At 50.5% G+C, this 24,621-nt stretch overlaps 1 protein-coding gene across 1 annotated transcript; it reads right to left on the reverse strand.

Annotated features, from left to right (window-relative positions):
* Positions 1-1,858: 1,858 nt before the first annotated feature.
* On the reverse strand, positions 1,859-22,711 carry rarga (retinoic acid receptor gamma a). The gene is given in 10 exon segments (XM_049752459.1): positions 1,859-2,232; positions 2,234-2,381; positions 2,475-2,633; positions 2,707-2,911; positions 3,145-3,321; positions 3,382-3,545; positions 4,177-4,318; positions 4,432-4,580; positions 18,236-18,566; positions 22,545-22,711. Coding segments are annotated over 9 exon segments (1,536 nt in total). The 5' UTR covers positions 18,405-18,566; positions 22,545-22,711; the 3' UTR covers positions 1,859-2,009.
* Positions 22,712-24,621: the final 1,910 nt, after the last annotated feature.

Genomic DNA, 24,621 nt, shown 5'->3' on the forward strand with positions numbered 1-24,621 from the left:
TAAATCTCACAAAAGTAGTTTATTGTGCCTCTTATTGTTTATATGGCTTTTCTTTGTATAACAAGAGTTGGCATAAACAATGGGTACACAACACATTGTCCATGTTGAAAAAAGTAGAACGATGAAAACAGCATCGTCTCAAATGTTCTGCCTGCGTCAACATGATGTTACCATGGTAACAGCCCAGCAGAAAGTCATCACACAAAAGACACTTGAGTGCGCGACAGCACCGTAACAGCGGACATCCTGCGGCTGAAAAACACACTCGCGCGCAGCTAGCCCAAAGTCATTCATACTTGTCAGAAAGAAGTTTTGCAAAGTCTTTTTTTTTTTTTTTGCAACTATTCATACGCCTGATTTGAACAGACAAATGTGACGGAACAACTTAAATGCACCGATAAAGATTTGTTTGGTTTGCGTTTTATTTATATTTTGGGCCGTTATCTGATCACTGATCTCAAACATTTGCATGCACGGAAGAAGAAAAGATATTTATGAAAACCAAAATCAGCGCGTTTGTGAGTCACTTCTAGCTAAATGTATAAAAGGAAAATGTCCCCAACAGTACGCAAAATTCACATCAACTCAAAATGTGGCTGAGGTATGAATAATTTTGGGCTTCACCAGACACACACGCACGCACGACTGGAAAATGAGGAGACCCGCCCACATTCACGCCACGGGCCCTCTCGTCTCATCGCTACAGTTCATATTGCTTGAAAGAGAAGACGAAAAGTCTGATTGTGTATATCAGCTGCTTTTCCCCACCACGTTTTGGCAGGCAAGATAAAAATAGAGAAATGATACATAAGACGTTGAAAGAGAAGTGAAGATATACGCAAGAAATGATAACAGAACCATGGCTTTTTTGGGATGAGAAGGCGTGCGGCCCAAGAAGAACCGGGCCCGGGTCAGGGCGGGGGTCACCTTGCACGCCAAGGGGTGGAGCTCATTGAAACGGGGTCAAGAAAACACACGTAAATATTGCCTCTTCCTAGTGCCTGCGAGCAGCTAGTGTTTGGTCCTCGCCGAAAAGCCCTGAGTCTTAAGTCCAAAAGTTTCCTGCTTTGCACTTGCATATGTGTGTCGGATTTGTTTCGTTTGGCGTGCCTGCCGACATCATTGGGGGGGGGGGGAAGCTCCGAGCTTGATTGTATTGCCGGTCAAACATGCCAAATGTCTTGTACAAAAGTGCTACATGTACGACCGGGTCACGTGTAAATCTGGAACAGCTGAAAGAAGAGCGCCCCCCTCCCACCCTTGCCCCCACTCCAAAAAATGACTTTGGCACAACAATGATTTCAAAAATGGCGGCAGAGCAAAATACAGGCCAAATATGTGAGTTGTGACAACACGGTTTTGATCAGCACTGATGGCCACAGTGACTCGCCTCCTCCCATCACCAAAAAAAAAAAAAAAAAAAAAAAAAAAATCCTGTTCAACTGTTACGGAAGACCCAGCTTGCAAAATCGGAATATCCTCTTCGGAAAGCTCTTCAAAAGGATATAAACAAATCAAGACAAAAACGATAATGGTAATATATATATATATATACGTATGGAATTTCATAAACTGAGATAGCAAGAACCACAAAAAACAAAGGTTACATCATTTGGTTTTGCCTTGTACTCACTCGTGTTTGAGAAATGTGCTTTGTCCGCACACACACAAACACACACACAAGTGTGTGTGTGTATGGCATGAGAGCTTTGCTTCTTTTTGTCATGTAACATCCCGCTCGGCCTTGACAAGAGTTTGTGCGGACGTGTGTTTGTTTTACTGTCATCTCTCCTTGGCTCGATGTGTCTGGAGTTCATGGAGCATGTGGGCCACACTTTAATGCTTCTCAACTCCGCCATGGAGGACGTGGTGGGGAGGGGAGGGCGCAGGAGGGTGGAAGGCCAGCTTTTTTATTAAGGTCGGAGATGGAGTGGCGTGATCTTGATGCTTGAATGTGTGTGTATGTGTGTGTGCATCATCAATCAGTGCATGTGTATGAAATGGTGTGTTCATTGAGCCCTCGGTACAAGGCCTTTCCTGTTGCCTTCTAAATCGATGGCATCCAGAACCCCCCACTGCTCGCCATCGCTGTCCGAGGCCCTGTCTCTCTCTTCGTCGTCGTCGTCTTCCTCCTCCTCCTCCTCCGGCGACGGTTCGCTGCCGTTCTCTGCGGCCCAGCTGTCGTCCTCGTCCTCGACTTCCTGTTTCAGCACAAGGGGGGGGGGCCGGTTGCGGGGGTGGTGGCGGCGGCGCCGGCGGCGGCGGGCTGTCGTTGCGTTCCGTTTGGTCCTCGAAAGCCTCCGGGTTCTCCAGCATCTCCCTGATCAGAGGAGGCATCGGGCCTGGGATTTCCATCTTCAGGGTGATGGCTCTCTCCGCACCTAAAAAATATGGCCGTCAACGGAAAGCGTTGGAACGATAAAGGCAGAGTGACAGCAATTTTTTTTTTAAATTAAAGAATATGTCATCTTTACCCTTGGTGCTGATACCCCTGAGGTCCGTAATCTTCATGAGCATTCGGGGGAACATGTGGGGCTTGTTGGGACGACGGCGACGGGCGTAAATCTTTAGCGCCTCCAGCAGAGGTTCTTGCAGCTTGTCCACTTTCTGAGGCTCCTCCAGATCCATACGATCTGATGAGAAAATAAGCCGTTCGCGTTTTACTTTACAATACATAGACGTCGTGGTGGGACGGTGCTGCAGTACCTCCACAAATGAGGCAGATGGCGCTGAGGAGGCCGGTTTCGGTGTCATCCATCTCCAGAGGTAAAAGCTGGCCGGCAAAGGCAAACACTAAGTCGGTCAGCGGTCCAAAACCAGCGTTGTGCATCTGAGTCCGGTTCAGAGTCAGCCCGTCGGAGAAGGTCATGGTGTCCTGTTCCGGAGTGTAGCGTGTGCAGATCCTCAGCATCTGGGAAGGGAGGGGGGGTAGCACTCGTTTCTGATTGGTTCATTTCAACACATATTGCCGGAAGCAAAAAAAAAGACAGCTGATTCGTGCCTAACTGATCTCATAACATTACACTGCAAGGTCAATAGAGAGCAGGGAAACGCTCCAAGACGTCCACCAGGTGGCAGTATTTCTTCAAAACTGAACCAGCCACATAACCACAAGTCAAGAAGATGGGCGGAGTGGCGGCTCACCAAAATGTCCAGGCAAGCAGACTTGAGGAGGGTGATCTGGTCGGCGATGGTGAGGCTGGTGAAACCCGGCAGCCGTTTGGCAAATTCCACAATTTTAATGATGCACTTGGTGGAGAGCTCGCTGAACTTGTCCCACAGACCCAGATCGAGCTGGACGCGGTGGTCTGAGCTGGAGTTCTGAACACAAACCAAACATTAGTGTGTGTGTGTGCGTACATGTGTGTGTGTGTGTCTTACGGTGGTGTATTTCCCCAGTTGGCCGAGCGACGGGAAAGTTTCTTGATGAGCCTTGCTGACTTTATTGACCAGCTCCTCAAGCTCTCCGCTAAGCTCATAGCTCTCGGGGAGCACCACCTCCTCCTTCACGTCTTTCTTCTTCTTGTTTCTGTCATTGCGTACCGCTAAATGAAAAAGAGAGAAAGTTCACTCGTGATAAACAAGACCGGAGCTTTGTGTTGTTGCGGAAACGGGAGCCGGCGGACACGGGGGGGGGGGTCGTCCTTAACGTTATCAACATATTTCCTTTAGCGCAGCTCGCACGTTAGCTATCTGGGCTTTATCGCCACGCTCTTCCCTGTCCATCTCTCTATCAATTCGATAGGCCGCTCTTCTCTCTCCCTCCTCCCATTCTTTCCTTCCTCTCAGGATATCCAGTAATAGCCGAGGCACAATGTGATCCCGGTCTTAACGTACATCCCGCGCAAAACGTTACACCCACGTCCCCAAGGCTCGCGCGGCGGCGGGCTAACAAACTGCCACCCGATGGACACCCGACGAATGGCTGAAAAGCGCTTTTTTTTTTCCGCCATGGCCGCAGCAGCTCAAAATATTTTCCGCGAGCTAGAGCTAGCAAATGATGCTAACTATTGGAATGACTTGGACACTACAGGAAGTCGTTAGCTGTGATTTAAAATACACACGTGACGCCCCGTTTGTCCATGTGACCGAGGTGAAAATCTCGAATATAAATAATTTTTTTGAACCGTACCGCACACATTTGAAAGAATCCAAATAAATCCCACACCCCCTTACCTTCCTTGGACATGCCAACCTCGAAGCACTTCTGCAACCTGCAGTATTGGCAGCGGTTGCGCGTCACCTTGTTGATCTGGCAGTTCTTGTCCCGGTGGCACGTGTACACCATGTTCTTCTGGATGCTGCGCCGAAAGAAACCCTAAAAAACCCCGTGAAAGACGTTGGTCGTTATATCAAATGATCAGACACCACCCTTGGGTATTTTGAAACGACGATGCGCTCTTTCATTTCTTCCGAGTGAGATCTTCTCACCTTGCAACCCTCGCAGGAGCTGACCCCGTAGTGATACCCCGAGGACTTGTCCTGGCACACAAAGCAGGGCTTGTAGACACGAGGTGGGGGAGGTGGAGATGGAGAACTGGGTACCATCTCCTCTGAGCTGGTGCTCTGGGTCTCCACCGCTATTAAAAGGGGGAAGGGGGGGGCAAGAAAAAGAGCAGAGCACATGAGCATGCCATATGTCACAAAGCGTTGCCCTACGGCAATCTTCGACACGCCTTCCGATACGTGAAACATGATCACTGCTCGGAATTGCTTTCAAGGATGAAACCACAGCCAGTGGCCATGTTCTTCTCGGTGAGTGATAGCTTTTGATTTGTGTAGAAGATTGGATGGATGGATGGATGGATGGATGGATGGATGGATGGATGGATGGATGGATGGATGGATGGATGGATGGATGGATGGATGGATGGATGGATGGATGGATGGATGGATGGATGGATGGATGGATGGATGGATGGATGGATGGATGGATGGATGGATGGATGGATGGATGGATGGATGGATGGATGGATGGATGGATGGATGGATGGATGGATGGATGGATGGATGGATGGATGGATGGATGGATGGATGGATGGATGGATGGCCATAAAAATATTTGTGACGTGTATGCAAGGTGAGAAACATGACATCTCAAGTTGCTCTCTGAAAAATAGCAAGCATCTTCTATTCTTCTTGTTGGGCCGAGCGATAACTCAAATATGGAGCCACTTACAATCATGAGTTGCTTTCACCTTTGATTGACAGATTTTCCGATAAGGCCGACCGGGCGAGCGACAGAGTCCAAACTGGCTGCTCATCATTCCACACGCTGACTGATGAGGACATCATCACGCACATACGCATGTGCGTAGTATGTGACACTGATGTCGCAATGTTGTCATCACTCATATCGTGACTGCCATTGTTCCTCTACATTCAATTTAAGTATTTGAAAGAAGTGAGCGGGACCCAAATCCACGCCTGTTAAGTTCCTTGACAACGCGCATATTCACACATGCACCCCGTGAGTGACCCTTCAACTTCAACCCCCCCTTCAACTTGCTATCTCTTTTTCTCTTGTTTCCTGGCCCTAAATTCCTGCCAGGTTTTACTAGAGGCTCCACTTTTAAAGGCGGGGCCTCCGGCCTTCACTTTATTGGGACTCGTTCACATTGGGCAAGCTATTCACACTCCAGCTGGAGCTCCCCGCCCGTAAAAAAAAAAAAAAAAAAAAAGGGGGCCAATCATAAAATCGAAACTGGCAGGGAGGCTCTAAAGTTGGAACTTTTACTACAGCCCAACCCCCTTTAGGGCTAGCCTAAACTTAACCTTCAAGAGACCCCCTTCTTCCCCTCGCTCTCACAGCCAAGGCTGCAGCAAAAAAACACCAGCTTGGCTTTTTACAAGGGAAGGAAAGACTTCAAAAAGAAGAAAGAAGGACATAAATGGAGGAATTTGATTGGGAAGGGGGAAACCAGGGGGGGAGAAGGAAGGAAAGTCTTGTTTAGAACCAAAGTGACCATTGGTGCCACTTGTGTGGCGGTGGCCAACGACGAGCTCATTGATGACTCTAACAGAAACAAAGATGTCAGACATTTTTCATCTTGTGGGCTGCGGCTCAAACATCTGCTCTTTATATATAATTGGAGCCTTCCAATTGAACTTTGTCCCTCAAAGACTTTGCTGGAGGTGGAAAATGTTCTCCATTGTTTTTTTCGTCAAATCTGAATGTTGAAGGCAATGTCGGAAAGAAGCCAGGAGCTCTGCGTTGATGAAATCAGAAGAGCAGCAAGTACGGCTGGATGACATCTCGCAATTCTCGGCCCCTTCCTTCCCTTCCTCGTTCTGCTCAGCTCAGCTGATCGCTGTTTAGTAAACAAAGCTCTGGCAAATGAGAAGCCCTTCTTATCTGCTGATGATGGATGGATGGATGAGAGCTGAGGTGGGTGGCAAAGTTTACGAAGGGATGGTCCGGGGGGGATGGCCTGTGGACTTATCGGCGAGCGGCTTCTCCCTTTCTCCGCCCGAATGCACAGCAGCTGATCCTATCGGAGGCCACAAAGCGAGAAACAACAATCCCGCCGCACTTAAGTTCTGCCTCGGTATCAGGAGCCTCATTAAGCGGGAATATCAAATGACACAAATAGCTGGAGGTGACCTCTCTTTCCCGCAGGTGACTTATTTTGAATTCTAGGTCGTGCCAGTTGAGCTACTCGCAGCAGGGGGGGGAGGGGGGAGCGGGAAGAGGAACGTGTGGATTTTTTGGTCACGCTGAAGGCGCCTGTTGTCGACTAACTGGAACTGGGAGTGTTTGTTGAGCGTGCGAGCAAAGGCGTGACTGCTCGCGCTCGCTGTTGCAATAGCCCGCTTTGAAGCATATGACATTCTGCCAATCGGGACGCTGCCCCTCCTCGGGGGGGGGGGGGGGGCTTTGATGGCACGCCGCTCCGCAAGTTCAACCGTGCGGCGTGAGAACCCGCTTCCGTGTAGTGTGCGAGGGATTGCCGTGGTTCTCTTCACGTCATGCGAGGGCTTTTGTCTTTGACTTCATTAAACGGGCATGCATGAGAGAAGGTCACAAAACGGGGCTCTCTGTTCAAAGCTGCAGAAGGGGAGCAGATTGAGAGGGAGGGGGAGAAGCAGCAGGTCCAGGACTCGCTGGCACCTGGGCGGGCGGCCTTGGCTCTTCACCTCGTCGCACGCTGCGAGTTAGGAGGCAAAAAAAATAAAGAGGAAAAGAAAGTAGCACACCCTTGCCGCGGTGCCACTTTCCACCCACATCTTCCTGACATCCCTCGCAGGCCCCCACACACTCATTTCCTTCCCCTTTTTTGGAACCGGTTTTTCCTGAGGATCTCCGTCATGGCTTTTGTGGCTGCGTCGGTGCGCCGCTTTCATTTCCCACGCCGCACACGCGCTTTGGCGCGAGCTCCGTTGCGTCACCTGCTCGCTTTCAAGTCACGAGTCCATCAAGAGTCCATTGTGTGACTTACACAAGGTTGGAGAGGGCGCACAATGCCAGCTGCTCACAATGCAAGGCTCACAAATGCTTTCCAAGTGGCGAGAGGGAGAAATGTGTCGACAAGCAGGAGGTGCCGCTTTCACGAAATGTGCAGTAGACATGCTTGTCAACAGCTGTCGTGAAAATCATTAGCGGCCTACGCCTGGGCAAATCTGTCAAAAATAGATCCGCGGCTCCTCGGCGCCCCCCGGAGTGCTAAAAACACACTAAGCTAGCCGGCTGGAAAGACGTTGGAGCAAAGCACGCACGCTCGCACATCCGTCCAGGAATTCGCGGCAATCTGTTGGAATCAGCAGAAAGTCGTGAAACGAGAGAGACGGGCTCGTGGAGGCGTGATGCAAACATCACCCGGGAAGAGATTTAGTAAAACATTTTTGGTGTTTGTTGACAGGTGCCACGCTGGCTGCAGAAACACACGATGGCCTGACAAATGGCAGTAGATTGTGTTTACCAAAGTTAAAAAAAAGGGACTGGCAACTACACAAAAAAAAAATCAAAATTTATTTAAATGTATTTAAATGTATTTATTTATTTATTTATTTTTTATTTATTTATGAATTTATTTATTTATTTATTTATTTATTTATGAATGTATTTATTTATTTATTTATTTATTTATCTATCTATTTATTTATTTATGTATGCAAACAAAATATCTTTGAATCAGCCTTGTGCCTTCAAAACACACTTTCTTGCTTTTAATATGAAGCTGACATTTGGCGAGGAGCGTCACAAGCTGGTTTCAAACACCTAAGGTTCTTGAAGAAAAACCGAGCAGGTAGACGTCCTCAAAAGACTTCCGGGCTTCCTCTGGCCATCGGTGGCCCCGCCCACCTCTCACCTGTCTATCTCTGGCAAAGTCTCATTCCACGGCTATTGCTTCCTCTGCGCAACAATAGAAAGCTGGAAAAGTAGAAGTAGCGTGACCGTGGCTCTGTCAGAGGAAGTGAGGGGAGAGCAGGTTCACGTAAACAACAATACTCGTACTCGCTCCCACCCGTCGAGCGAAACTAGCGAATACCAGGCCCGATCTGAGCGGACGTGCCTTAAACTTCTTCAAACTGGGAGAAAGATCCCAAACTCACAAAACCATCTCCTTGTCTAATACGAGCGACGTCTGAAACTAGCTAGCAAGCAACTTTGTAAGTCAAGACAAACCAAAGAGGAAGCATGAGAGGGCGAGCGACCGCGGCTTTCCGGCGCCTAAATGATTTGCCCCGCGTGTGTCACTGCGGTGACTTGCGAAACGACGACAACGGGCACAAGCCCACCTCAAAGCACACAACTGTATGAGTGATTCTGAGAAGCTGTTGCCATGAAGACTTTTCTTCCTCCACATCTGACTAGAAGAGACAACCTGCGGTGTGAGCTCGTTTTTCACCTTTTTCAAGAATTGCCAATTCAGCTCTGAAGGGAATCCACGTCGCCAGCGTCTAAAGACAAAGCGGCGCTCTCTGGGAAACTTGCAGTCGTTCAACATTCTTGAAGGAGGCATAAATCCTCCCCAACAGCGCCTCAGTCTGTCTTCTTCTCTCGCCGCTCAAACGTTGGAGGCCGTAGTGAGCAGAAAGCCCCGGAGACGTGAAAAACGAGAGTGGGGGCAAGGTTGGCATAGTGGTGGAGAATGGTATGGCAGGGTAGGGCACAATCTAGCTGCCAAAGTAAATCTACACCATCAAAATAAAAGTGGACATTTGGACATGTGTGCTATTTGCAGAGTTCGCAGCTCCGATTCTCCGATTCTCGCCACGCATTCGCTCGTTCCGTGTGAAATACCGCAATGAGATTTTAATAAGACGCACGGGAAGATGGAGTGCGCTCACAGCTGTTTGCATGACAGCGGCGTGAGCGAGGAAGGCCACGCCGGATTCCGACACCGGCTTGTGGAATCCGGCCCGGCACACTGACCGTCTCTGCAAACAGGAGTCGTCGGCGGCGGCGGAGAGACAAGGCGCCATGGAGGCTTGCGGAGAAATCCACGCGCAACCGGAAAGACGGAATCTGCTTCTATATCGAGTTGGGGAATTACGCAAGACCCAACTGAAAAACAAACTGGACATACTGGAGTCACGGCGGGTACAAAATGTTTGAGGAGGAATAGGTCTTCACGGCACGGCGCCAACGTATAGGTGTCAAACTCAAGGCCCGGGGGCCAGATACGGCCCGCCAATCATTTTATGCGGCCCGCAAAGACAAATTACGAATGGACTCCATGTGTTAATACTAAAATAACCGATTGCCTTCACTTTTTCAAAATAGAGCTATTGCTAGCAATTTTTAGCACCATTCATTTTTTTAAGCTATATATTAGCCTCTGATTTCAAAATTTGTTATTCATCAATTTGTTGTGTCGCCTAAACTTGATATTATATTGACAGTCAAAATGGCCCTACCGTGACAAAAAAAAAGTGTATCGGATCGGGGGCTTGGAAGGTGTCGCTCGTGAGTTGAGGGTCCGCCCCTCCACCCTGCCCTCATATCCATTGCGACCCGCTGACCTTGGAGTAGCTGACAACTTAACCCTTTTACCTTGAGCGCATTCATTTGACATTATCTCGAAAGGAACCATGTCGCAGCGCCTACGAGTCCTCATTAGGAGCACACGTCTGCTGCCCGCTGATGTACAACAAGAACCCCCCCCCGACTCCCACCACTAGACAGATAGCGCTATCTTCCCTTCCCCCCCCCCCTGGGCATTCTAATCATTTAATTGAATCTTTTGTAATTATAATGAAATAACTGTGGACTTCATGAAGGGGGGGGGTAGATGTGGTCAGAGGTACAGCAGCTCTTACTTGTCCTGCCGGTTCTGCTCAGCGCAAAACAAAGAGCCGCCATGACACGTCAAACGCGTGGACGGATCCGGTGCCGTCCCATCGGCTAAATGTCTTGCCCTTCTGGTGACCCCCCCGGAGAAGCGCTAAGCGTAATTGCCTCCTTCTTGGAAGCAAATGAACATTGACGGAGAGGCCACGGCTCGGCCGGCGCTTGACTAATTCACTTCTCATTGACGTCTGACTAAATGGCTGTCCATTATCTTTTGGCGGCTCAGCTGCGGTAGCCGCCGCGTGGCGTAAGGTACTTAAGGGCCAGCCCGCCACCGCATGAGTGACAACAGCCGGGTTGGCAAACCTCGGACGCTGAGGTCAAAAAAGCAGGAAAACTGAGGGAACGCTTTGAAATTCTCCGATTTTACGCACTTGGATAAATGTTTTCATATATTTTGGAAGCCCCTAGTGGTCATTTGGGTGTCAGCACAGCTTTTTGTGCATGCGATGCAGCTGGAGCGTCTAATGAGATATCAAAAGTCAATTCATCAGCCTCACTGATGAGCAAAGACAGGCGGCCATTATGGCTCCTGCTGAGGGGACAGGGCAGCCTTGTTTACAAAGGTTATTGGGCTTGAAACAGAACACGGCTCGGCTCCGCTGCTTTGCCCTCTGGGCTCTTTTTTCCTTCCGTGGAACAAAGCACCAGAAAAAAATGTCCACTTATGGAACCCGGAGAGAGTTTAGAGGGGGGAGTCCTAGATGCCGATTGACGGAATAAACAAATCTCATCTTGTTATGATCAGGACTGGGCTCGCAGGCCGCTCCGCAGGCCGGAGTCCCCCCCCCCCCCCCCCACCCTCTGGCCTCCACTGACAGGACATCCGTCTTCATTAAAGCTGAGCCAGCGTGCATGACGGCCACTGAAACGCCGGCGTCTTCACGATTAATGAAGACGGATGAGCCCGAGGCACCCCCGACCCGCCAACCCCGGGCGGGGAAGGGGAACAAAAAGCCCCAGAATGGCCAAACACAAATCAATGAAAAATGATCCCAGGCCGCTTGTGTGTCCCGCTCACGTGCGTCGTCTTGCTTCCTTCACACTCGCACGCTCACACGGAAAAACGGGCCACGGTTTTTTTTCTGTTCGCAGCTGGGCCAGTTGTTCCAATTGGAGGGGCGAGATGAGACGAAAAGGGAAGGGGGGGGGGGGGGATATCTCCCCGCGCGCATTCCGCATTTCTGATTTATTCATCCATTTGCCCGCTAAATAATTCATCTCCTTATTAATTCATGGCTTGGTGTTCGACTGGAGAGGAATATCATTATCCATCTCGCATCCAAAAGCGTAAACAAACCCTCGACCTTTCGACGCGGCGGCGGCGGCCTACGTTCAACTTTTCTCATCTGAGCAAGGCTCCATCAACATTTGATGAGAAGCACGGCAGAAACCTTTCTGGTGTCGAGCCCACATGACGAAATGTGGATTAAGGCCAGCCGAGCGCTCAGACACGCACACACACCGAGCATATGATATCATAGCAGAGTTTCTCTCAGATGGCTGAGCAGCTCAAAGCAGCTGTGGGAAGAAGAGAGGAGAAGAGAGGAGATTGCCAGTCCCAGCCTCTTCCTGACAGCCAGCCCTGAGGGGTAAACAAGCCAGCCAGCCAGCGACGAGAGGAACCTTCATGTCACATGACGGGATGCCACTTACACTGAACGCTGGCACGGCCCGTCCAAGCGAAGGGGTCCAGCCCGGCGAAGAAGGGGCTCGCCTTTCGCAGCATGCACGCGCCGCGGCTGGTGACATCATAGAGCTGGCGGGGGCCCATTCCCAGCGCCTCCATGCAGTCGAACATGGCACCCCCCACCCCCACCCCTCAGGAAAATTCTCTCTCCGATCCCTGGCCGCTCCGCTGGCGGCTGCAACAAATCGCAGCAACAGCTCGCTGCAAACGTTCCGCTTGTCCGTCTCGGGCGCGACTTCCGAGCGCTCGTTCCCTCCTTCTCGGCCGGAATGCAGACGCTGGGCTGGGTCGGGCAGAGCGTGACTCTGGCGTTCCCCCGCCTGTCTTGCCTGAGCTGCTGTAACAGACCTAAATAACAGAGGCAGACACTGCGGAGTGAACCAACTGCCTCTGCGTGACGCTCACAGAGGGGGGAGGAGAGAGAGAGCCAGAATGCCAGAGAGGGTGGGGAGGGAGGGAGGAGGATCGGGGGCCGGGCCAGGCCAGGCCCGCACGGGAGGAAGAGCTGATCCGGTCGGGGAAAGGACAAAACTTGATTCTTGTTTTGGGCCAGCTACTTTTGTGTTTCGAATTGCAAACTCTTAATTCAAACCTGGACCCGAACCTATCTTCATGGCACCTCCCCCAAATATGCGCCCCGTCTACTCCCTCACCCCCTCCCTCCTCTGAGCCCCCCGTCTCTAATCATAACCATATTAAAGTCCGGCCGTTCGCACGGTGTGAGAAAAGCAGAAAGAGAACGCGGGGGTCGGGGTGGGCTGGGGGGGCACATTGTGCTGAGCTTGAACCCAGAAACCAGATGCCAGGGCAAGTCCCTCCCTCTTCTGAGTTTTTCCGAGGATGGGTAGCTGTTGAGTGATGAATGGGAGCGAGCGACAAACGGCGCCCACGTTTCCCACGTGTGATGGATTCACCCAGGTGAGCTCATTTAGCAAACGTCTTTTTTTCCACTTGAGGCCTTATTGCGCAACTACCCCCCCCTCCATTTAGCTCAAACAATTACATTTGAGCAGCGCGGCCGTGCCATCTCCTGCCGGGCTCGTTTGTCCAAAGCAAATCAATAGGCGCCGGGCCGGCCATAAATAAGCCCGCTCCAAACTGTTGCTCGGCAGACAGATAGACTCCGGCGGCCGCTGTATGATAATAGAACAACGCTGGTCTTTGCATTCATCTCCACCCCCGCTTGTCAAAGTGGTACAGCCCGGCCGGCAGGCAAAAAAAAAAAAAAAAAAAGACACAATTTCCTGTCAATCTGTGCTGCTGGCTGGGCTCTCCATAAACACGCTGTGCTGTGTGCTGGGCCCCCTCCTCTTCCTTCTCCTCAGTCCAACACTTCACTCCTTTTCCTGTCTCATGAAAGAAGAAAAAAAAGCACTCTCACATCTTGACTCATTTGGATCGGAGCACTTATTGACTCGAAACTTTTCCTCCAGGCTGGCTGGCTCGTTTTCCAACCGAGGTCTCGTGGAGTCGTGCGCATGCTTTGCTCGACGTACTTTGGTTCCATGTCGGGTTACAAAGAGGAAGCGTTGGAGGCCTTTTCGTCCTCAAAGGCTTTCATCGTTGAAATGGTCACCATGTCACATTTGTGAAGCTCTGAGCTCACACACATCTTTCACGTCCTTCCTGCCTTTCACCCGGAAACCAAGGCTAGCTCATCCCTCGCGCTCGGCACCGTAATTCGGGAAACTGGTGTTTTTGTTGGCCTGTTGGCTCTTCTTCCGCTTTTAGCTTTGGACAGAAGAACGCACTTGTGAGTCGAGGGTGGCTTTCCACATCTAAAGTAGGCATACTCGTGGATTCTGCTGCTGAGCGAGGCCTATCCTCGCCCGCCTCCCCTCCCTCCTCCCCTTCCTTCCCTGGCCAGAGAGATTGAACTCAAGAAGAACCCCCCCCTGGGCCACTAACTTTCCCCCCCGAAAAAACTTATCTTGCCCCGGTTGCTCACTTTCTGGCTTCCAAGTTTCTCCATTGCTCCCCCCCCCCCGTACATGCCGCTGCCATTTCAACAAGTTTTTCCTGACTGCACGATTTGTTTTTGTGCTTTTGTTTCCAGTCCGGGGAATGTTTCGCTTTCCCGCGTTTAAGGGAAAATGCACGACCCTGCTCCTGATACGGTGCCCCTTCTCCATCCAACCGGACCTGACGGCACCTATCCAAAGAAATCAGACTTGGCGCCCCGATGCCGAGACGTACGCGACACATCGTTGCCACTTCCTCAGCGTACAGCCGCTGAGGTTGCGGCCAAACTGTCAACAACGCAGCAGCGTGCGAGCGAGCGAAGGAGGCAATAAAAGACGACAGGAGGAATGCCACGCTTTTCCACTCCAAATGTCAGCGTGCAGGAACACATCGACGGCGATGATAGAGACGGTCAACACAAATCCAGAGCGCCCTCGCAGCCAGATTCAAGTTACACTCAACAAATTCTTTTCTCCGAGAAAATTGCGCAACGGTAGTCTTCAAGCCACGCATGTGCGGCTTTCGCATAACACGTCATCTTTTTCAGCCAAATGTATCTCAAGTCGATAAATTGGGAGACGGCCGCCGCGGTGGCAGCTGTGTTCACATGCTCGACCCCCAAAGGCTTAAGACAGTGCTACTTTTCACAACATTATCAAGCCTGGCCATCTTTCAGCCGCCTTTTTCTCTCCACTCTCATGACATTTGGCTCCTCGTGCTGTGTGGGATGACACGCAAAATAAAGTCTTTTAACAATTCTGGCCATTTCATGCTTGCATCGAGGTGCCCGCCTACGTCTTCTGGAGAACCCCTTCCAGTTTTCATAGTCGGCTCTTTATCTCCAGAAATTATCTTGTCAGGGCTGCGGCACAATTTGTAGCAGCAGCAGTGACTCTCTCTCTCTCTCTCTCTCTCTCTCTCTCTCTCTCTCTCTCTCTCTTCTCTCTCTCGCCTCCAAAGTTTCTGCCAGTTTGCAGGATTTAAGGGTGCTTGGCTTCAACTCGAAAAAGGGATAAGAGGAAATCCACAGCGAAGGCCGCAGAGAAGGCGAGAGGAGCGGGAACTCGAGAGTGCCTAAGCCACCGGGCTTTTACTTGATATGGTTGGAGAAGCGGATCGAGCGCGGGCGGGCTATCGGTTTCACCAAAACCTCCTGGGTGCTTCAGTTGTCTGCTTTATTTGATCAATCGTGAGCAGCATCGCCACGTGACGGGAATTTCAAGAGGTCGGTAAGCCGTCGCCGAAAGCCATGCCCAATTGTGTATGAAAGGCGAGGCGGCGCTGACACGTCAAGGACGCAGCGAGGCCAGCCAGCCGATTGGTCGGTCGGTCGGTCGGGTGGATGGCGGCCGCCAGAGCGCCGATGACAGGAGGCAGATGGCTCCTTTATTTGGCGGACGTTTCCATGAGCACAACGTCGTGACTTTAGGTGATTTCAACATTTTGCTTGAGTTTGGCAAATTGATGCGATTGTTGCTCTGTTATTTTGGACACATTCTGAAAATAGCTTGAGAACAAATGTAGCTAACGTCGTTTCGCAGGCTATGATTAGCATGGAGCTCCAGGAGAGTATCCAAATACCCACACAGACATGAAAAACACTCAAAGGCACATCGAGGCCCAATTAAAAACTTCCATGTAGCACCACGCTGCCCCTAGAGGCCAACATGCGCACAGCAGGGACAACCGATGTTCATTTGAAGTGGCATCTTCAACTATAGCGTCTCCAAAATGGCTGCTCTCCTCTCAGCGCATGACCTTTCGCTTAACAGCAAAGTTCTACGTCAAAGTTCGAAGTCGACCGCAGACTGCTTCCAAGTGGGCCACACCTTTGTGTGGTATACGTATTTTGAGCGATTGCGCACAACATCCTGCGCACCCTTTTCCATTTCATGGTTACATAAGTAGGCCAGTTCACTTTCTGCACTTTCCGGCGCTTAGCAAGTCAGGTGGACGAACGCCGCAAAGATTCAAACACCCAAAACTCGCCATGCTGTAATCCGATAGTACTGAGATTGTGCATGTGCGGTGAGTGACTTTGAAATAGTTTCCTCAAAATTGCAATATTCTTAAAAAAGTCAATGGACCACTATGGACTTACGTCAAGGTCCAACTAAACGAGGAAAATGGCATCAACGAAGACAAGTTGCAGTCCGAGGATGATTGTTGTGTGACCTGCAGCAGTTCTGTTATGTGTCCAAACGTCACAGTTTGGGAAGAGCATGCAGGAAGAGCATGGGGGAGGGGGGGCATCCTGGCTTGGGAGGGAAATGAGAGGTTGTGAAGTTGAGCTCATGTGCTCAAAATGCATCTTCTTAAACGTGAAGAACCCCAAAAAAAAAAATCAAAAGTGGCAAGGCTGACGTTTTCAGGGCACCACAGCGAGGCTTGGAACCCAAGGGACCTGAGAACTGGGTCCATGCGGGCCGCCGGAGGAGAGGAAATGACCAAACAGCTTTTCCAAACATCCCCGTGGCTGAGCGGGAGGCCGATCGGAGAAAGCTTAGCGAGGTGTTTCGCCGGCTCACTGGCGATGTTATCTCCTAGTAAGTGGCCTTAATGGGCTTGCCTGTGTTTGTTTGAAGGACTCCCGTAATGACAGGGATCAAGTGATACTGCAGCACGCAGGGGGGAGGGGGGCGGGGGGGCTCCTCTCATGGATGAACAAACTCCTTTTCCCGCCGATTAAGCGCATTTGGACCAATGGCCCTCCAGCCACGGGCCGCGAGTGGCTTCTCACTTCGGAGAGGAGCACGAGTGGTGGTGAAAGCAGACGGCCAGCGCTCCCTCCCCCCCCCCCCCCCCCCACCTGTCGCACTCGACAATCAAAGGCGTCACCCGGGCAATTATACTCGCCGTGGCCCAGAGAGTGGAAGGAGAAGAAAAACTGGGTCTGCGAGGCCTTTTTGTTCCCCACGCCAACATTGAGCAAGCAAAGATGGCGCAACAAGAAGTCACTCGGCTGCCAGCGGAACAAACATTTGTGGGTCAAAATGCCCAGATTGCGTCTGTTTTTTGTTGGACATACCCATAAAAAAAAATAAAAAAAAAAAGCTGTGCAAAGTTTAGTTGTTGTATTCTCAGAATTAGCAATCTGGAAACTTCATGCTCACATTTTCATGGCCCTAATACTACAGAATAAAAGATGGCGGCCGGAGGTTTTTGGTTTCATGCCAGTGTGACACACCAAAGAAACTCCATTTGTCAGCACACTGACATTTCATTGTGAGGCAACGGGAAGAAAAGTTTTGCCTCTGCTGCATCTGTGTATGTTTTAGCTAGCAGGGCGTGTTGTTGGATTCCGCCAATGGACCCCCCAGGTGTTTTTTGAAAATACCTTGAGGATTAGGTGGGCAGCGTCTGCAAAGTGGGGGCGAGCTAGTGATTGACGCTTGAAAGGACGGCCGGAGAGGTGCTCAGGCATGCTGTGGTTAAGGGCGGGGGTGTGGGGGGGGGGGGTATGCACACATAGGCAGGATTGGTTTGTCTTGGCGGGAGGTACTCAAGTTGTTGCTGCGTAAGATTTCTTGTGCTCACCTTTACCTGAGCATTTTTCCTGTGGCCTACCCATCAGACAAAAATGTCAAAAACAACTGTAATAAAACAAGAATGACTTTCAGTATGTGGTTGGGGGGGGGAGCATCTCTTTGCACAAAAATTTGACTAGCAACAATCAGCCATTTGTGCTGGATGCGCCATACATCATCATGCTCATTCATCATCCTCCCACAGTGGCACTCTAGCGCCTCCAGTGGACACGTTTGGAACAACAAGCCCGAAACGCAAGAATTTACGGAGCCCAACGATTTTATTTTGCCTTATGCTAATCTTAAAAAGCCGGTAGATTAGTCAGAGGCCCCTCTTTCGACATTTGTTTCTGCTCGGGGCACTCATCCCTTCACGCTGGAAGAATGTTGTTTTGTCTCTAATTGCAGACTTGCGGGCTGCCTGCCCTAAAGGCCTCCGAAGTTCCGACGCACATACTCACGGAGAGGCGGAGCTTGCGGACGTAACCGCAGCATATACAAACCTCTATAATGTTGACAAAAGTGGATTTTTTCTTTCCTGATTTCATTGCGGGAAGTTTTTCCCCCCACACACCATTCATCTTATATGAGAAGCTGTCAAGATTTCCATGTCTACAAAATGACATGCAATGCAGATTTTCCACTTTCCAGCAAATTGCCCAAAGCAAACGGGCCAAACGAACGCGGGCCATCGCAGGCCGGAATGGAAAATGACACACGAGAGGGAGGACAAGTCAAAAACATCCAATTGCGAGAACTTACAGAGGGCGGCCATCTCTTTGGGCAGGTCGGCGCCAAATCTCCCGAAAAGACTGCCGTTGGCTAGCAGGTCGAAGGGGGAGTGGCTTCTCATGGGGTTGAAGGCGAAGGGGTAGACGGCAGGTGGGAAGCCCGTCATGTGGCCCACCTGCTGTTCCCTGTTGGTAGCCATGGCGACCGGCGGGCCCGGCGACCGACGGGCGGATGTCGACGTGCTCAACGAAATCCCCACACAAGTCCAAGGGAAGCAGAAGAACGGTTAAATGAGGAGGACGTCCGGCTTCTTCTTTAGTGGGGCGACAGCAAAGTCCTCTTGAGTGCAAACATCCCGTTTCTGGTGGGGGGGGGTAAAAAAGACAGACACATTTGTGATTTGGTATTTCCCCGCATAAAATACAATCCGTATGATTGGCATGAAATGCTCGCTTAGGACGAGATCAACATGTGTGACAAGAGTAGTGTGCCAGAGGAGAGAAAAAAAAAAACGTGACTGCTCGAGGGGAACTGAGATTAGAGAGACGTTTGGAAAAAGTTACAAGAGAAAACCAGAGGGGGGGTGAGAAAAAAAATCAGAGCACTCTTGTTCCCCGAGTATTGAAGAGCTTCCAGACTTGTGCACTGATTCCAGGCGGTGCCATATGATTTGAATCACCAGAAGTGGGCTATAAAGAGCTCCTCTGTTCCCGCTGCCAGCCTAGCACAGCGGCCTGCTCCCCCCTCCATCCCCCCCTGACGCTTCAGAGGCCCAGACACGGGGTCTGGAGGGGAGGGGGGGGAGAAAATGAGATCCACTGATTGCTAACTGCTGCTGTCGCTTCCAACGAGATTATGTTCACCCCACAAAGTCAAAGTTTTTTTCCCTGACCGAGCATGACTCCAGTGATGAGCGAAGAATTTGGGTTCGGTTTGAACAGTGGCAAAGTCTGGGCACCAGGGGGCACTGTATGATGATGCATGATGACAAAATGGGCACTTCCATGCGCCATAAAGTCTGCAAGACATGCTGCATACACATGCAATCAAGCACTTGGGAAGGAAAAAAAAAAAGGACATGTGTTAAAAGACGCACGCATGCACACACGAGTCTCACCCTGGCATCTTTTCCAGAGCTCGGGTTCGCTGGCTCGCTAGCTTCCAACAGAGAGAGCCAGTTAATTACAGCCTAGTGCTGCAGGCAGCTTCAAACCGCCACTAATTTAGAGTTCCATTACAGTAAACTGTTCCACATGTGCATCCAGAGCCCGGCCCGGCAGGCTCGGGTGACCACGTCTCAGGAAGGAGCAGCCGTTCGTCCGTCGGCACCGGCCCCCGTCCTGCCTGCACCCGTCGCCTTTTTTTTTTCTTTCCATTTGCAGCCTAAAGTCCCCTCATAAGGTCCATCATCGAGCCCGGCAAACAAAGATGGCAGAAGATAACCACGTCCGGTGCAGAACAGGACGAAAAGCGTTCAAAGGCAACCGGTGCTGAAGAGGATTCATGAATCCCGAGGAGTCGGACACGAACGACGCGACTCGGAGAATGCAAAGTTTGCACAATCACCCACAGGGGGAAGGAGTGGAGGGGAAGCCTTTGAAAATCCAACACACACAAGAATGGATTCAGAAAAGCCCCAAAAGATGGCGCCAATGTTTTTTAATGAGCCACATCAGTCCAGAAGCTTTTTAAGAGTCATTTGGATTTTATTACGCCTGACTCGTTCTGGTACTGGGGGGGGTGACCTCATCGCCTGTCCGCCAGGGCCAAATGGGCATGGAGGCCCTGCCCACTTCCCCTGAGCCCGGCGGCACACGGCCAGCCGGGCGAGGAGGAGCACTGGGTTCTGGGAGGGTTCCGGCCTACTGTGGGGACTTTCCGAGCCTGGCGCGGCGGAACATAGTGTCCGATCGACCTCGTGGGGCGCTGTGGCAGCCACGCTGATTACACTCCAGAAGAGCAAAAAAGTTTCGAAACGGGCTTTCACACAACCGGGCTCTCTCGTTGTGCTGAGGTGACGGCAGAAAATTCAAAGAATTGCAAACAAAAAGATGGTGGCAGACAGATGGCGCTAAGCACATCCGGCAGTTGCGTGACACGTTCCCCTCCACTCCTGAAGGGGGCAGCAACAACGTTGGATAACAAAGAATTTGACGAGGAGAAGAGAGACAGAATAATGATGTGAAAGAAGAACTCTTGTCTCCTTTGTGAACAAACTGGCATGAACACAAATCTGTGTGTTTGATGATCCGCTCTTGGATGAAGTCATGATGGGCCAATTTGCAAAGTTGGACATCTTTTTTTTTTTTTTTCTCCCTTCCCCATTCGGGATACTTGCTACTTTTCATTTGTCCACTAGCAGACTTAACTGACAGCTTTTCTCGGAGTATCCTGAACTCTAGACAAGTCTACAAGAGAGGCTTTTATTTTTTCCTTTCCCAAAAAAAACATTGATTTTATTATGTCCAAATTTTGAGTGGAACAGTTGACTTTGCAGCCTTTAGATAAATGAAAAGTAGCCTGGCAGGAAAACTTTGGCAGAGTCTTCAATATTTTTTTTTTTTTTAAAACCTCGGACTTGCCCACTCATGCTCATTTTTCAACAGAAAGTCTTCCAGGCAGCGTCATCTAATTGTCAACATCACAGTGATTTATGTTCCACAACTCTGGAAAGGAAGTGAGTGCAAACACACGGGCTGATGTTTCAAGTTACGGGTCACAGGTAAAGAAGTCTTATTAGCTAGCGCTCGTGTGAGCGTCACGCGACCCCGGCCGCCATTTTGTCTGCGTTAGTCAAAGCCCAAAAACATTAGCCAGCGATGGCCGCCGAGCCGACGTCTTTCAACGAGCGCTCTCAGACAGACACGCGTTGACGGACGGACGGATGAGTCGGAGTGTCCAAACACACCTGCATTCCATCCGTCGCCTCAAACTTGTTTGACATCTGCCTGCTCTCGGCGTGGCGCGAACACGTAACAATGCGGCAGAGTCGCATTAGTGTAAAAAGCAGCTCGTTCGTGATTTGTGCTTTTCTGCCGGATCGATTTCAAATGTTTGGAAGAACTTTTTCCGATTCACTGATTAAAATAATCGTTGGCTTCTTTTGCGAACCGGTTGAGTTACATCATGAAGATGATGGAAAGAGTTTGAACTCAGTGAGACATAAAACACCTTCTTCAAAGATGAAGTCATGGTCACAATTTTCTCTTTCCGTGATGTGGTTGAACGCGAAGCGAAGCGCGCTCTCCAACTTTGGGTCCAGCAACACGAGAACACGCACACACCACAACAGGAAAAGACAGATGATGGAAGCCAATTTTTAGACATAAATACAACCAGAGCAGCAGAAGAAAAAACAAAAAAAAGACGCGAGAACCAGCCTCTTGTTTGCATCCCTTCAGCTCAGAGCGAAAACAAGTCTTGGTGCGTATGAAGACGACTTCCATGATTGTAGCCTCGGGAACCACAGCAACACAAAGGGGAGCCCCGACAAACACACAACAAAGTGCAAACACACACGGGCGCACAAACACACCTGGAAAAATAACCAAAGGCAACATCTCGCAAATTGTTTCCTTGTTAATTAGAGTGCTGTGGCGGAAAAGTTACGCCCCCCCACCTGCACGTAGCTTCTCCCACCCGGCTAACGGCAGGTATCAACCCGCTTAACAAACTCCACAAAAGACAAGCGAGAGAACCCGGACAGGTTGACCCACTACACTTGACCCGAGTGGAGCGCGTCAGCGGCACCCTTATTTTTTTTCGCAGATGTCAGGTGAGCGGCAGTCGCACACGTGAGATGCGTAAAAGCGGGCGCCGGGCCGATCTGGCTGAGAAGCACGCCGCGAACAAGTGGAACCTGTTAACCGAGGCCGTGCGCCAAGACGCCGACTAAATCGCCGCGTCCGCCGAGAGCAGAGCCGCACGCACGTAAGCAAGCAACCAGTGCTGCTGAAAGAAGAAGAAAAAAAAAAAACAAGTGGAAAACAGTACCGGTCTTGTCCAAGTTTCCAGCACGTTCCTTCTCATAAAAAAAAGGTCAAGGACTGGTGACTTCTCTGGTGAATAGACTTCAAACACATGCAAGCAGGCGTGTTCACGCTAACACACGCACATGTGCTAATAATAAAGAGGCGCGGCGGCAGCGGGCTAGCAGCCACTCATGGAGGAACATGCAGGAACATTCTCAAATCAATGGCGATGAAAGAAAACGGCCATGAGCCTTAAAGATCAAGTTTAGGCTAAAAAAAAGAAAGCGCACGAAACACAAACAGGTTGGTGGAAAGAGAAATAGTGGGGTACAACTTTTCAGACTTTGGCGTGTGAGCGAGCGACTCACCGATGCCGGCAGGCGAAGGGACTTGAGGGACGGGTCCGATGAGCCCAGCTGGTCTGGAGGGGGGAAAAAAAAGCAGGACAAGATGTGTGCACGTTTATCACAGTCCTTCTGACAGCACCAGCAGCAGCAGCAGCAGCAGGGCAGCAGCCAACCTCCCTCACCCTCCCCTCCCCGTCGCCCTTCCCCCTCGCCCTTCCCCCTCCCCTCCTCTCTCTCCTCCCCCAAAATCACTCCTTTCTTCAAACACTCCCTCTCTCCCGCGCTAGGAAATAATTATACTGTGTGATTCATAACGCCATCCTAGGTCACATGACCCAACCCTTGAAATTGACAGCACATTTTTTTTCACAAACCACAAAATGCCTGCAGAGACAAAAAAAAAAAAAAAAAAAGGGGCCTGGAGCTCAAGTTTCTGTTTTTAATTGTCTTCTTTGTCTCTCTCGTCCGGGCTGTTTCTTTCCTTCAAGTTGTTTACAGACGAGGAACTCGTGCCCCGTTTGATATGACAATTTGCAGGAACGGCGGATCTGCCATTATGCTATTTTGGTCACTGTGGATAAATTCAAGACTCAATTTGCCTTTCAATGCATTTTGGGGGATGTTAAAAAAAAGTCTTTAAGCGAGAGGTGGCTTTTGCAAAAGCAATGAGAGCGACGGGCAGGCGGCACGACAGTTGAAGGGGAAGTTGTATACGATGGCAGAGCGCAGCGGCGACAGCTTTGGGCGTGCCCCTCGTGGCCGTATGAGATCATACGTTTCAAATCTGTTGATGTGTTTGTGGTTCTGGTCTGGCCCGGCCCGGCCCGGGCTGGGTGTGTGCGTGGCTTTTCGCAATGTCGCAACTTGTTTTGCTGATGAGGAGCACCTCGCAACTAGGAGAGGACACACCTCAAACAACAATAAAGCATTCTTGCCACTGTCGCGCTCTCTCCTGATTGGTCAGCAACTAGTTTTGCCTGGTTGGTCAATTAACAGCTCCTTAAGTGCGGCACATTTCAACAATCATCCATTGATGCAAAGTCTGACGGAACAAAATGGCCGCCTCCAAGCCATGTTGTCCCCACATCACATTCTCGGAACACTTGCAGATTTTCATGGATGATTCAAATGTAGCAGATTTGGTGGCGCTGTCATGTTCGCTCCACTTTTTCAGGAGAGATCATTTTTGTTTATATTTTCTCGCTCAACGAGATTTCAATCAGCTGACACGAGCGGCTTGGCTCAGTAAACGGCGGGCTAACGTACGCTTGTTCTTTCATACATTTTTCATGCTGGTGGAAATTGAGGCTCAGTGACTGAATAAGCAGTCCGAGGCGCTGCTGCTTTTCTTTTTTTCTTTTTCCCTCCATAAAGCTAATATTCAGGAAGGGGCCATCTTAGACCTCCACAGATCTTTATCTCCTTTACATTTGATTCATGTGTTGCTAGCAAAGCCACCGAAGCTAAAGAAAAAATCCTTTTGCGGTGCTAAATGAGCGATTGCGTAACGTGAAACAGGAAGGTAAATGCCTCCGTGGGACTTTTCGAGATGAGGCGGATTAGTCATAGGACTGATGTGAGTTTCAAGTCGGTGTGATGGCGAGGAGCTGACCCAAAGCGGACTGAATGGCCACAAAGATGGGAGGGGGGGGGGGGGGGGGGGGGGGGGTCAATGTGTGTGTGCACGCACATCATGCACTTGATGTCTGGAGCTCGGATGAGCGTGCGCAGGCAGTAGCAGAGCGGGAGGGTCAGAGGTTACTAGTGTTTGTGTTTGAGTGTCAGTGAAGTGTGCTTCAGGGCCAGATTTATGATCATTGTGTCTGGGAGGCTGCAGAATGGCGGATAATGAAGACAGATCAGGCTGCACGCCGTCTCCCCCTCTCCGGGCACCGCTGCAAGCCCGGAGCGGCCTCTTGCCCCCGCCATCCGCGCGTCATTAACTTCGACCGGTGACATCACCACGTCGATTCCTTACGGCGGTAAACTTGAAGCTCGGCGGCTCCTTTGGATGAAATATTCCGAAGAGCCACCTATTTGCATGGATGGCGTAAAGTCGCCGAGGGCTGGGGAAAGGGGCGAGAGGAAAGAGCAAAAG

Source organism: Syngnathus scovelli, chromosome 2 (assembly GCF_024217435.2).
Source record: "Syngnathus scovelli strain Florida chromosome 2, RoL_Ssco_1.2, whole genome shotgun sequence".
Taxonomy (NCBI): Eukaryota; Metazoa; Chordata; class Actinopteri; order Syngnathiformes; family Syngnathidae; genus Syngnathus; species Syngnathus scovelli.